The sequence below is a fragment of the Cetorhinus maximus genome, chromosome 17 (assembly GCF_964194155.1).
Source record: "Cetorhinus maximus chromosome 17, sCetMax3.hap1.1, whole genome shotgun sequence".
Lineage (NCBI taxonomy): Eukaryota > Metazoa > Chordata > Chondrichthyes > Lamniformes > Cetorhinidae > Cetorhinus > Cetorhinus maximus.
Window position 1 is genome coordinate 46,232,182 of NC_135895.1, and position 14,102 is coordinate 46,246,283.

The 14,102-nt window shown below is 40.9% G+C and overlaps 1 protein-coding gene across 7 annotated transcripts in view; it reads right to left on the reverse strand.

Annotated features, from left to right (window-relative positions):
* Nucleotides 1-5,986: 5,986 nt before the first annotated feature.
* Nucleotides 5,987-14,102, reverse strand: part of elavl4 (ELAV like neuron-specific RNA binding protein 4) — a 116,401-nt gene continuing 108,285 nt past the window's right edge. For 4 of the 7 annotated variants that reach the window (XM_078561148.1, XM_078561147.1, XM_078561153.1 and 1 more), the window contains 2 exons: nucleotides 9,627-9,665; nucleotides 5,987-8,467 (listed from right to left, as the gene is read on the reverse strand). In XM_078561148.1, coding sequence (XP_078417274.1) covers nucleotides 8,140-8,467; nucleotides 9,627-9,665 — 367 coding nt within the window. In that variant the 3' untranslated portion in view covers nucleotides 5,987-8,139. The remainder of the gene's footprint in view (nucleotides 8,468-9,626; nucleotides 9,666-14,102) is intronic. The other 3 variants (XM_078561152.1, XM_078561149.1, XM_078561154.1) reach the window with 1 other exon arrangement.

Sequence of the window (14,102 nt, forward strand, 5' to 3'; positions counted from 1 at the left end):
GTCCGGTTTCATTCCTTTTTTGGGCTTTGTAGTGGTTTGTTACAACTGAGTGGCTTGCTGTGCCATTTCAGGCCTACTGTTGTGGGTCTGGAGTCACATGTAGTCACCAGACCAGGTAAGGACAATAGATTTCCTTCCCTAAAGGATATTAGTGTCCTATTGACACTAAGTGAACCAGATGGGTTTTTATAACAATCAACAATGGTTTCACAGTCATCATTAGACTTTTAATTCCAGGTTTTTATTGAATTCAAATTCCACCATCTGTCCATAAGACCATAAGACATAGGAGCAGAAATTAGGCCATTCGGCCTATCGAGCCTGCTTCGCCGTTCAATCATGGCTGATAAGCTTCTCAACCCCATTCTCACGCCTTCTCCCCGTAACCTTTGATCCCCTTACCAATCAAGAACCTATCTATCTTTGTCTTAAATACACTCAATGACCTGGCCTCCACAGCCTTCTGTGGCAATGAATTCCATAGATTCACCACTCTCTGGCTAAAGAAGTTTCTCCTCAATCCTGTTCTAAAAGGTCTTCTCTTTACTCTGAGGCTGTGCCCTCGGGTCCTAGTCTCTCCTACTAATGGAAACATCTTCCCCATGTCCACTCTATCCAGGCCTTTCAATATTCTGTAAGTTTCAATCAGATCCCCCCTCATCCTTCTAAACTCCATCGAGTATAGACCCAGAGTCCTCAAATGTTCCTCATACGTTAAGCCTTTCATTCCTGGGATCGTTCTCGTGAACCTCCTCTGGACCCTCTCCAGGGCCAGAACATCCTTCCTGAGATACGGGGCCCAAAATTGCTCACAATATTCTAAATGTGGTCTGACCAGAGTCTTATAAAGCCTCAGCAGCACGTCCCTGCTTTTATATTCTAGTCCTCTCGAAATAAATGCCAACATTGCATTTGCCTTCCTAACTACCGACTCAACCTGCAAGTTAACCTTAAGAGAATCCTGGACTAGGACTCCCAAATCCCTTTGCACACCAGATTTCTGAATTCTCTCCCCATTTAGAAAATAGTCTATGCCTCTATTCTTCCTACCAAAGTGCATGACCTCACACTTCCCCACGTTGTATTCCATCTGCCACTTCTTTGCTCATTCTCCTAACCTGTCCAAATCCTTCTGCAGCCTCCCCGCCTCCTCAGTACTACCTGTCCTTCCACCTATCTTTGTATCATCTGCAAACTTAGCCAGGATGCCCTCAATTCCTTCATTAATGTATAAAGTGAAAAGTTGTGGTCCCAACACTGACCCCTGCAGAACTCCACTAGTCAATGGCCGCCATCCTGAGAAGGATCCCCTTATCCCCACTCTCTGCCTCCTGCCAGACAGCAAATCTTCTATCCATGCTAGTACCTTGCCTCTAACACCATGGGCTCTTATCTTACTGAGCAGCTTCCTGGGCGGCACCTTGTCAAAGGCTTTCTGGAAGTCCAAGTAGATAACATCCATTGGCTCTCCTTTGTCTAACCTACTCGTTACCTCCTCAAAGAATTCTAACAGATTTGTCAGGCATGACCTCCCTTTGGTGAAACCATGCTGACTTTGCCCTATTTTACCATACACTTCCAAGTATTCTGAAATCTCATCCTTAATAATGGACTCTAAAATCTTACCAACGACCGAGGTCAGGCTAATCGGCCTGTAATTTCCCGTCTTTTGCCTCACTCCCTTCTTAAACAGTGGGGTTACATTAGCGATTTTCCAGTCCTCTGGAACCCTCCCTGACTCCATTAATTCCTGAAGGATCACCACTAATGCCTCCACTATCACTTCAGCTATCTCCTTCAGAACTCTGGGGTGTAATCCATCTGGTCCAGGTGATTTATCCACCTTCAGACCTTTCAGTTTTCCTAGCACCTTCTCCTTGGTAATGGTCACCATACTCACCTCTGCCCCCCGACTCTCTTGAACTTTGGGGATGTCACTCGGGTCTTCCACTGTGAAGACTGACGCAAAGTACCTATTCAGTTTCTCCGCCATTTCTTTGTTCCCCACTACTACTTCTCCAGCATCATTTTCCAGCTGCCCAATGTCCACTTTTGCCTCTCTCTTACCCTTTATATATCTAAAAAAAACTCTTCCAATCTTCTTTTATATTATTGGCTAGTTTACCCTCATATTTAATCTTCTCCCTCCTTATTTTTTTTTAGTTGTCCTCTGTTGGTCTTTGTAGGCTTCCCAATCCCCTGGTTTTCCACTGCTCTTCGCCGCATTGTATGCTTTCTCTTTAGCTTTTATACTGTCCCTGACTTCCCTTGTCAGCTATGGTTGCCTCGTCCTCCTCGTATGTTTTTTCTTCCTAGGGATGAATTTTTGCTGTATCTCCCAAATTACTCCCAGAAACTCCTGCCATTGCTGTTCCACTGTCTTTCCTGCTAGGCTCATCTCCCAGTCAATTCTGGCCAGCTCCTCCATCATGCCTTTGTAGTTGCCTTTATTCAACTGTAATACCGTTACATCTGATTCCAGCTTTTTCCTCTCAAATTGCAGGGTAAATTCTATCATATTATGGTCACTTCCTTCTAAGGGTTCCTTCACCTTAAGCTCCCTTATCAAATCTGCCTCATTACACATCTTTAAATCTAGAATTGCCTGTTCCCTAGTGGGCTCCACCACAAGCTGCTCCAAAAAGCCATTTTGTAGACATTCCACAAATTCCTTTTCTTGAGATCCACTACCAACCTGATTTACCCAGTCTACCTGCATATTTAAATCCCCCATGATCACTGTAACCTTGCCTTTTTTACACGCCTTTTCTATCTCCTAGTGTATCTTGTGCCCCTTGTGATCTTGTATCTGTCGTAGCGGGATTCGAACTCAAGTCCCCAGAGCATTACCCTGTGTCTCTGGATTTATTAGTCCAGCGACAATACCACCGCACCATCGCCTCCCTGGCATTAAACCAGGAGGGAGGTGGTGGGGGGGGACAGTTGCGATCTTTTTTCCTTTGCTGGCCATGTCTCCTGGGTAGTGGTGGTGAGCTGGTAGCGATGAGATTGCTGCCTTTTAAACATGGCGGCCGGCGTAATGCAATGGGGGGGACGGGGGGGTTATGGTGGGAGGGGCTCACCATGGAAATGGCTTCTTTCCCGGAAATGCATAACTAATGTGGCGGGTTTGGGACAATATGGCGAGAAAACCCGCCATCGTGGTCGGTGGGTAGGACGCCATTTTGCCTGCCCGCTACCACACTTAGTGCAAATTTGGACAAGTCTGCCCTTAGGGTACTTTCCATTGTTCTAGTCTATATTGCAATCAGGATGTAGAGGCACTGAAAAGGTTGCACAAAGGATTTACAGGGATGCTACCTGAACTTCAACATTATAATAATCAGGAAAGTTTGAACAGGCTGCAGTTCTTTTCTCTAGAAAAGGCTGAGGGATTGAGTTATTAAGAAGGGGATTGATGGGATAGATGAAGAGATGTTTCCAATTGTGGAACTGTCTAATACTTGGGGTCATAAATATAAGAATATCATAAATAAAGTTAATAAGGAATTCAGTGAAAATCTTTTTAGCTAGAGTGGTCAGAATGTGAAACTTGCTTTCATATGGACTAATTGAACTGACGAGTATAGGTTTATTTACAGAATCACAATGCAAAAGAGGCTCTTTCGCCCATTGAGTCTGCACTGACACATGAGAAACACTTGACCTACCTACCTAATCCCATTTACCAGCACTTGGCCCATAGCCTTGAATGTTATGACGTGCCAAGTGCTCTTCCAGGTACTTTTTAAAGGATGTGAGGCAACCCACCTCCACAACCCTGCCAGGCAGTGCATTCCAGACCGTCACCACCCTCTGGGTAAAAAATTTTTTCCTCACATCCCCCCTAAACGTTCTGCCCCTCACCTTGAACTTATGTCCCCTTGTGACTGACCCTTCAACTAAAGGGAATAGCTGCTCCTTTTCCACCCTGTCCATGCCCCTCATAATCTTTATGTCAATATAATCCACATAGGAAGTTTCCAGAACGTGGTCACTTTGCATTATCAGCTATTTTTTGCTCAGTGTCTTTACTTATATTTCTTTAAAAAAACACCTGCCCCAGAACCAATGCCTCAGGAATCTAAAGCCCTCCCTCTTACTCCATTTCTCCAGACATTTATTGAACTGCTCAATTGTCTTATTCTTATGCTCACTAGCACATGGCACTGAGAATAATCCTGAGATTACTGCTCTTGAGGTCCTGCTTTTCAATTTCCTTCCTAACTCCCTAAAATCTGCTTTCAGGACCTTGTCCCTTTTCCTGCCTATGTCATTGGTTCCAATGTGGACCACGACCTCTGGCTGCTCACCCTCCCCCAAAAGAATATCCTGCAGCCATTCTGTGACATCCTTGACCCTGGCACCAGAGAGGCAACACACCATACTGGAGTCACATCTACAGCTATAGAAATGCCTTGCTGCTCCTCTAACTATGGAATCCCCTACCACTATAGCACTTCCACTCTTTCACATCCCCTCCTGTGCAGCTGAGCCATCCATGGAGCCAGGAACTTGGCTCTTGCTACAGTCCTCTGAGGAACCATCTTGCTCACCAGTACCCAAAATGTAAAAGCGGTTAGAGAGCGAGAGAGTTTTGTGGGATTCCTGCACTACCTGCCTGTTTCTCTTAGATACTCTGGCGGTCACCCATTCCCTCTCTGCCTGTGTACTTCTTAGCTGCGGTGTGACCACCTCGCTAAACGTGCTATCCACGTAATCCTCAGCCTTGCGGATGCACCACAGTGATTCCAGCCGCTGCTCAAGTTCCACAATGCGGAGCTCAGGTTTCTGCAGCTGGTGACACTTCCCGCAGATGTAAGGGGAAAGTAAATAAGTGCATGAAGGAGAAAGGAATAGAAGAATATACTCATTGGTTTACATGAAGCTCACATGAGGCATAAACACTGGCATGGACCAGTTGGGCTGCATGGCTTGTTTCTGTCCTGCAAATTCTATGTCAGGGTGAAAATGGACATCTTAGACAGTGGTTAATGATAAAAACTTTAAAGTATTTTGAGCAATACATAAATGTTGAAGACATTGTGCAAATTATTTCTTGGAGGTAGTTACAGAAAATACTTGAGTGAATATATGAAAAACAAGAAGCAACAAAGGAGGCCTCCAAGGTCTTCTGCGTGGCAACAATCTAATTTCTAACACATAAAAAATAAATGACTTGTCATCCAGGGAGATGATAATATATTGTTGCTGCTTTGTTATCTTAAAGTAACAAATGGCTTAATTAGATTTTTTCCCCCTCATATTAGGCTTATTTGAGTAGTACATTGGAATGCACTACAATGACAAACATCGACTTCAAGAATGTTGTATTTGCTTTGCACTTTTATTCAGGAGTTAATGGCCAGGATACTCATCAAGATGGAGTCCTAGTGGGGCAGGACTTTCACCCATCTCAACTCCAATGCAATTCCTTGGGACAGGGGTTCAATGCTAATGCACAGCAGACTCACAGGGAATTCCTGAGGCTAACAGGGAGCTTGCTGTCGACACCAATGAAATGCAGATGGTGCTGCAGTGAAACTAACACAGTTTGGACACTTATTTTAATTTTAAGGATGAATGGAGCCCAAATGATGCATGATGGATGGAGCCTGCACCATACATGATCTGCCCATGTGTCCTGGCATTTCAATCACAAAACAACCAGGAATGAGGCCTCAAAATTACAGCAACTTCTTCACTCTAGTAAGCATCAGGAATCTGGTGCATTCTGCCAGCCAAAAATCCAATTTGACTCCACTCCTGATATCTATATGATATTACTCTAATATGGGAGGGGAATGAGGCAAAGTAGTAGTAAGCTTTACACGGTACGCTAAATCTTCTTAGAAAAGGGTACACAAAATTCCCTGAAGCTGCCAGCAGTACAACTGTTATTTAGGTTCAGTTAAGGTAAGATTATCCACAAATCTAATGCTGAAACAATGTGAGAACATAGAAACACAGCATCCAGAGCACAAGATTCTGCACACTTCAGTTTATTGTTTGACATGAAAAGTACAAATAATCCAACACAACAGCTTTATGAAAAAACATTTACAGCTGTTTTCAGAAATAATCTAAATTAGCTATGCTAACATTAAGTCATTCATAATTATTGAAGTGTATATTTTACTGCCTGGTCCTAGAAATATTCCAATTAAACAAACACATTGTAGAGAAAATTTTACATGCCTTCCCCACTAATGCTTAGTAAATGCAGCAAACTCTCCCAGCAATTCAGCTCATTCACAGCAGATGGTAATATAATATAATCCCTGAACATTGCATGAGGGTTCTGTTAAATTTTAGTCTAGCATTTTTAGTGATAAATTATATGATGCATTCTTACACACTTGCTCACTATAAACCACCTTCAATGTAAAATTATTTCCTTTACATGCAGTTAGTGGGTTTAGCATGGAAAATGCACAAAATAAGCACATTAACCATAACAACAGTACTATTAAGACAACTTTATTGAAAAGGTTAACAAGACAAAAGCAATAGCAAATTTAACTATCAACTATATTATGCATAGCAAGTTACTTTTCTAGTACCCAGGGAAGAGCATGACCTTTTTACTCTTACAAAGCACAACATACTAAAGTTATCAGTGCACTGGACTAAGGAGAGCCCTCCCTCAGCCATTTTGTTCCCGTAGCTCAATTTTCCTCTCTGCGTAATGGAAAATAAAAGCAATATGTCCATCCCTAATATGAAGAAAAAATATTCACAACCAACATGACAATATATTAAACAATATTTTGTTACTTCTGCACAAGTAAATATTTAGATACTTAAGTTTCACTTAGTATCACCCGGAACCATTTTGTCATATTAACAATTAAACCAGGTTCTTACAACTTATAAATAAAAACAAATCAATCTTTATATACAAGACACAAACTTAAGAAACATCTTTCCATAGATAAAATAAACAAATAACAAGCTAAATTCAGTTTGGCAATATGCATCAGGTCAGCAATAAAATAAATAAATGATTTGATTAAACAATGCCAATAGTGTTCTGTTTGCCAAAATGGAATATCAAGGGCTAAAATGGAATCAAAGTCTTCAACAAATTCAACACAAACACGTAACATCAGTTCAGGTAAAACAAGTTCTTATTTAGAGTTCAAGATATGTAATTTCATTAGCACCTACCTACTGCTTCAACGAAGGAAGCTTTTACATTTATTTTAGGAAAAAATTTCAGCAATTTTAATGATATTGCCTGGCTGTTACTGATGACTTAAAAAAACTCTCTAGCAACTAATCTCCTTGCTTTTGGGTTTTGACTGTGGGGAACTGTGTGCCTGGGGAGATCACTCCCTATTATTACTTTATGAAAGATATGAACATCATCTGTTTTTTCCCATCGTTCAAAAAACAATCTATATCCCAATTTAAAACATACATCTTGATCCTAAAAAGTACCAGTACAGTATGAACATGACAAAGTTGTCCTTTATCCCCCATATTTGCCAGTCAAAATACTTTTTTTCAAATCCAGATCCTGTAAAAATTCTCCTTTTTTTTTATAAAAATAGATCTTTTGAAACCCATTTTCAGCAAAGAGACCATCTCTTTGGCAACATTGTTTAAGTTAAGTCATGTCATCAGGTGTCCCCCTTTTCCCCTTCCCAACCAGGAAATTATTTCATGTTTACATGATACAAAGAAAAGGGAATAACTAAAACATCTGCAAAAGCGCTTCAACAGATCTGTTTCTTTCAACAGGGTGTTGGGGATGGGGGCGGTGGGGTAAGAGTGGCTGTTTTAACAAACCAATTTAGGTGTATTCTTTTTGAGAAGTTTTTCTTTAAAAATGTCAATTTTTTCTTATCTTTTAATGTGATTGGGTGACTTAAAAAGGTCCACCTTCAAAGAAGGTAGAAAAAGTAGCAGGCTGGGTAAAAATTCCTGCACATTTTATCTATGTATATTTTGAACAACAACAGCTATGAAAGAACATTCAATGCATCAAAGTCTTCTAGCATTATAAAATCATTTCCTGTTTCATCACAGGATATCCTATGTTAATACTTAGGCAACACTGGCTTATGAAGTCCATTTTTAGTATAAGCCGTTTAAAGTTCAATTTGTTCTTGAATGTAACACTATATCTGCACTTCAGGATTTGTGGGTTTTGTTGGTTTTAAATGATACTTGCAGAACTCTATCACCCAAGCGATATCCATTTAGGCTTGCAATTGCCATGGCTGCCTCATCATAGTTTGTCATGGTGACAAACCCAAATCCCTTGCATTTATTTGTGCTAAAATCACGAATGACCTTGACATTGTTTACGGCTCCAAATGGTCCAAACAGCTGCCAGAGAACACTTTCATCTGAGTCAGGGGAAAGGTTGTAGACGAAGATACACCAGCCTGTTCCAGTGTGTCCAGGAATATTCATCCCAACAAGGCTGGTCATGCCATCAATTGTGATTGGTGAGAATCTGTCAAACAAAGAAAGCTGCTAATTTGGAAACTTGAGATTAGATCAATCTATAATTGATGAATTTAGCATTTTGGACATGCTTCTAACATAAGATTATATCAACCTTTAACAAACTAGGGCTAACATTTAATATAATAATAATCTTGTTACTCAATTTTTATAGAATATTTTATTAACCTGTTCGTTACAGCTTATTTGTGCATATTTTCTTACATTTATCTAATCAGTCCATAAACAGAATTTCATTTTTACACTTTTCTATTTGAATTATTTTTCAAGAAAGTATTTGAAAATCAGCAGTCATTCTGAGAAAAATGATTTTACTTTGTTGGGACTTCAAATTCAGCAGTCATTCTGAGAAAAATGATTTTACTTTGTTGGGACTTCAAATTCAGCTTTTCCACATACAAATATTTAATCTTGAAGTTTGTGTGTAATTCATATACATTGCAGAATTATTGCTTTTGTGATAAATACAACAGCTTAAATCTGTTTTAAAATAAACAATAGTTGATTACTTCTGTTCTAATACCCCTCTCCATTATTTGTATAGTCCTTTATAAAAATAGGTCTCAGTCTAGCCTTAAAAGTAAAATTCAAACTGCATTTGAAGCCCTAATAAATCACAATGTAATCTGGTCTTACGAATAAAGCAGAAAACATTGGGAAAAGAACAGAACTGTAAAAACTCCAAACATTGTGATAAAGGTGCACACAGTTTTTTTTATTCAACTGAAAAGTTTATGAAAAATTCTCTAACATTTCCAATAAGTATTACACTTCATAAGAGATAAATGGTATACACATGGTAGATTGCTGCATGTTTGTTTCTCATTGACTATGAGACATGAGGTTACTGCAGTCATCTTTTCCTTTAAGCTCAATCAGCAGCAGTAGCCAATGTACTTGCTCTCCAGCATTTTTGGTACCATATCATTTGTAGCTGTTGCACCTGAATCAACTAAATAGAACAACCTGCAAATTAAAGAAGTGTGTAAACAAAAGAGTTATGGGTCTTTTTTTTTTACAGAACCAAAAGAACTGAAGTCTGAAACAAAAGTCTGACATGCTGGTGAAAGAAATTAAAAAAGTTAGTCAAAATAAATTAACAATCTGTGCCAAAATGGACATCTGGCAGTCTGTGGAGTTCTAATTACCTCTTTACGCCATAGGCCATATTAAGCAAATTGTCCAGCCTGAAAAGAGAAGGAGGTCCTTGGGTTAATGTTTCACAGAGATGGCAACTCATTCAGTGGAACTCCTGCTAAATGGTCCATTTTGAGCAAGAGGTCTAGAACTTCCAAAGGATGTAATCTAGTAACCAGTACTTTCTCAGTCAGACTTTCATCTTGGTCTGGCTTTTTTATTTTTATAGATAGCATTAATGCACTGAATATTAAATGCATCTGTCCACTGTACAATAAGGCACTTTTTTCATTGAATGTGGATCCAGTTTTTCATTGCTAAATGGCTGGTGTAAAAAAGCCTGTACTTTATAATTAAAGGGATGAGTTTAATCTTGCCTGCCAGGTGAGACCGGTAGGAGGACAATTTGATTGCGACAGAGGGCTTACTGTTCCATTCCTTCTAGCTGTCATTTTAATCGCACAGCTGTTGGCTGAGTGCTTGCCAGATGCAAATGGAGTTCTCATGAATACATGTAAAGCGGGGTCTTATGACGTAATTCAGGTCCCAATGTCTTTTTAATGCTAAATCATGGAAGTCCCACCCAACTTGCCAGTAAAACTTGAAGAATTGCTCTTTCAGAACCACAAAGCAGCATTTGAAGGGGCATTTAGCCCCACATAACCCAATCAGAGGATCTGTATGCCATTGTGCTGCTTGGAATTTCCAGCATCCAGTTTGCAGCTTTATGATTTTCTTTTTGCCTTACATACCTCAATAAATTTTAATCTCCTTATCATGGATGCATTAATTGCCAGTTTCGCTTGAATGAACAGATGGAAGAAGAGAAGCAGCCGCAGTAGCCGCCGCTTCAGCATCTAGCACAAGCAGTACTGGGTTACTGCTCATAGGAGGCCATACTCAGCACAAAGGATATGCAGGCCAAGAATTGGTTTCTTTGATTTATCTGTGATAGTTTATCAGCAGACTGCACTTCTCCAAGCAGGCTGGCTGCCTGGTGTTCCTGGCCACTGCTTAGCCAATGGCGCTCAAAGTCACCAAAGCCATTAACTTCTCTGTCATTGGCTCTTTTCGGACTGCTACAGGAGACATCTACCAGTCTTCAGTACACAACTTGTTAAACTCACGAGTGCAGTTTGAACGGAGTGAGAAGCTGGGAGTTTGCTGAGCGAAGGAGTTCAGTAAAGTGGGGAAGGAGATGCTCCATTTTTTTTCTACCTTTTACAGCCTCCAGTATTTGGTTTGTACTTCAGTACAGGAAAAGAAGCTGATTGGTGAGTAACTGGTAAGTTATTCTACTTATAATAAATAGATTGCAAAGTTAAGGTATGGTAAGGCAGCTTGGCCAAGTTGAATGTGCAACCTGTGGCATGTGGGAAGTCTTGGGCACACCATGTGTCCCAGACAAACACATCTGCATTAAGCGTCACTGGCTGCAGAAGCTTGAGCTCTGGGTTTCAGAATTTAAGTGGCAGCTGGAGTCACTGTGGTGCATCTGCGAGGCTGAGAATCACATGGATAGTACGTTTAGGGAGATGGTCACGCTGTAGGTTAGGTGCATGCCACCTAAGGGTGTACCCCACTTAGTGCCCATGGCCTGTCGGGATAGGCTCCGGATCCCCAAAACTGTGAATTGGATGAAGTGATTCTGGAAAAGTGATAGGGGAGTCGTTAGTTAGGGGAACATACGAGCATTTCTGCGCTGTAGACATGACTCCAGACGGTACGTTGCCTCCCTGGTGGCAGGGTCAAGGATTTCAGAGAGCAGCCGCAGGGGGAGAGTTAACATCTAGAGACTATGGTCCACATTGGTACCAATGACATAGGTAGGTCGAAGTATGAGATCCTGAAAGCAGATTTTAGGGAGTTAGGAAAGATATTAAAAAGCAGGACCACAAAAGCAGCAATCTCAGGATTACTCCCAGTCCCACATGCTAATGAGCATAGGAATAGGAGGATTGAGCGATTGAACATGTGGCTGAAGAATTGGTGTAGGTGGGAGGGCATCAGATTTCTGCAGCATTGGGACTGGTTCTGGGGCAGGTGGGACTTGTACAAGATGGATGGGTTGCACCTTAGCAGGACTGGAATAACATCCTCGAAGGGAGGCTCGTAAGTGCTGTTGGCGAGGGTTTAAACTAGATTGGCAGGGGAGTGGGAACCTGAGAGGGAACTCAGATTGGAGGGAAGCAAAACTGGTAACAGGCAACAGAAAAGTAGCAAGCGAAATTAGAAGGCCAATGAAGCAAAGGCAAGCATCAAATAGGATCAGAATACGGAATAATATTAAAAAGGCAAAATTAAAGGCACGCTATCTGAATGCATGCAGCACTCGCAATAAGGTAGATGATTTGAAGGCACAAATAGAACTAAATATGATTTAATTGCTATTGTGGAGATGTGGTTACAGGGTGACCAAGACTGGGAACTGAATATTAAAGGACATTTGTCATTTAGGAAGGATAGGCAAAAAGAAAAAGGAGGCGGAGTAGCAGTGTTAATAAGGGATGAGATCAATACATTAGTGAGAGAGGATCTTAGATCAAAGGATCAAGATGTAGAATCAGTTTGGGTGGAGCTAAGGAACAGCAAGGGGCAGTAAACATTGGTGGGAGTTGTTTATAAGACCCCATCTTTACCAGTAATCTTGGACATGGTATAAATCAGGAAATTAGGCCTGCATGTAACATGGGTAATACAGTGATAATGGGCGACTTCAATTTACATATAGACTGGGTGAACCTAATTAGCATTAATGCTATGGACGATGAATTTCTAGAGTGTGTATGAGTTGGGTTTCTGGGGCAGTACGTTGAAAAACCAACGAGGGATCGGGTTACTTTAGATTTAGTATTATGTGATGAGAAAGGGCGCATTAATAACCTTGCTGTAAAAAAGCCTTTAGGAAATAGTGACCATAATTTGATAGAATTTTACATTAAGTTTGAAAATGATATCATTCATTCTGAAACTAGGGTCTTAAATCTGAACAAAGCGAACTATGAAGGTATGAGGGGCAAGTTGGCTATGGAGGATTGGTAAAATACATTAAAGATTTGACGTTAGACAGGCAATGGCTAGTATTTAAATAAGTATTACATGGTCTCAAACAAACATTCATCCATTTAAGACAGAAAAACCCAACAGGAAAGGTGAATCAACTGTGGCTAACAAAAGAAGTTAAAGATTGCATTAGGTCAAAGGAAGTGGCTTATAAGGTTGCCAGAAAAAGTGGTACGCCTGAGGATTGACAGCAATTTAGAATTCAGCAAAGGAGGACCAAGAAACTGATGAAGAAAAGGAAAAGAGAAAATGAATGCAAGCTAGGGAGAAACATAAAGGTGGACAGTAAAAGCTTCTTTAGTAATGTGAAAAGAAAAAGATTAGCAAAGACAAATGTGGGTCCATTAGAGGCGGAGGCAGGAAAATTTATAATGGAGAATGGGGAAACAGCGGAGAAATTACTTTATGTCTGTCTTCACAGAGGAAGATATAGAAAATCTCCCAGAAATACTAGGTGACCAAGGAACCTGTGAAAATGAGGAACTGAAAGCAATTAGTATTAATGAAGAGGTGGTACTTGAAAAATTAATTGGAGTGAAGGTTGATAAATCACCTGGACCAGATGAATTATATCCCACAGTGTTGAAGGAGGTGGCTATAGAGATAGTGGGTGCATTGGTGGTTCAATTTCAGAATTCTATAGATTCTGGAAAGGTTCCTGCAGGCTGGAAAGTAGAAAATGTAACCCCACTCATTAAGAAGGGAGGGCGAGAGAAAACGGAGAACTATAGACCTGTTAGTTTGACGTCAGTAGTAGTGAAAATTTTACAATCTATTAAAAAGGATGTGATAGCTGGACACTTAGAAAACAATGATATAATTGGGCAGAGTCAACATGGATTTATGAAAGGGAAATCATGGGCTGAATTTTCCTCCCTGTCGGGGGGGTTGTGTGGGGGCAGGTGGGAGCGAGCACAAATCCGATTGGGTCCACACTGCCATTTTACTTGGGCGGGCCAATTAAGGCCAACCCAGCGTGACACACGCCCAGAAGCGCTCCCTGTGCGGGCCGGGGTTGGGGGAGGGGAATTCCCTGAGTCAGGGCCTGCGCTCTTTCGCACTTCTGTGCCTCAGGGAGATCAGTTTGAGGTTTTAAAATTTAAATAAAGGGGAAAAAAAAACTTTTAAAACATGTCCCCTCATGTGACAGTGTCACATGAGCTGGGACATGTCAATGAATTTTAAAAATAATTTTTATTGAATTTAAAAACACTTCATGAAACCTTATCCCGCCCGTGGATGAGGTTTCATGAAAAATACGAAGGCTGCCTGGGCTTTTCGCTTGCCCGCCAACCTTAAGGTTGGACGGGCAGCTCATTTAACTGTTTTAATTAGTCTTTAACAGGCCTTAATAGGCCTTTGACAGTTCGGCGGGCGCGCAGCCCGAACTGAAAATCTAAATGACGCCCACCCAACGTCACCCC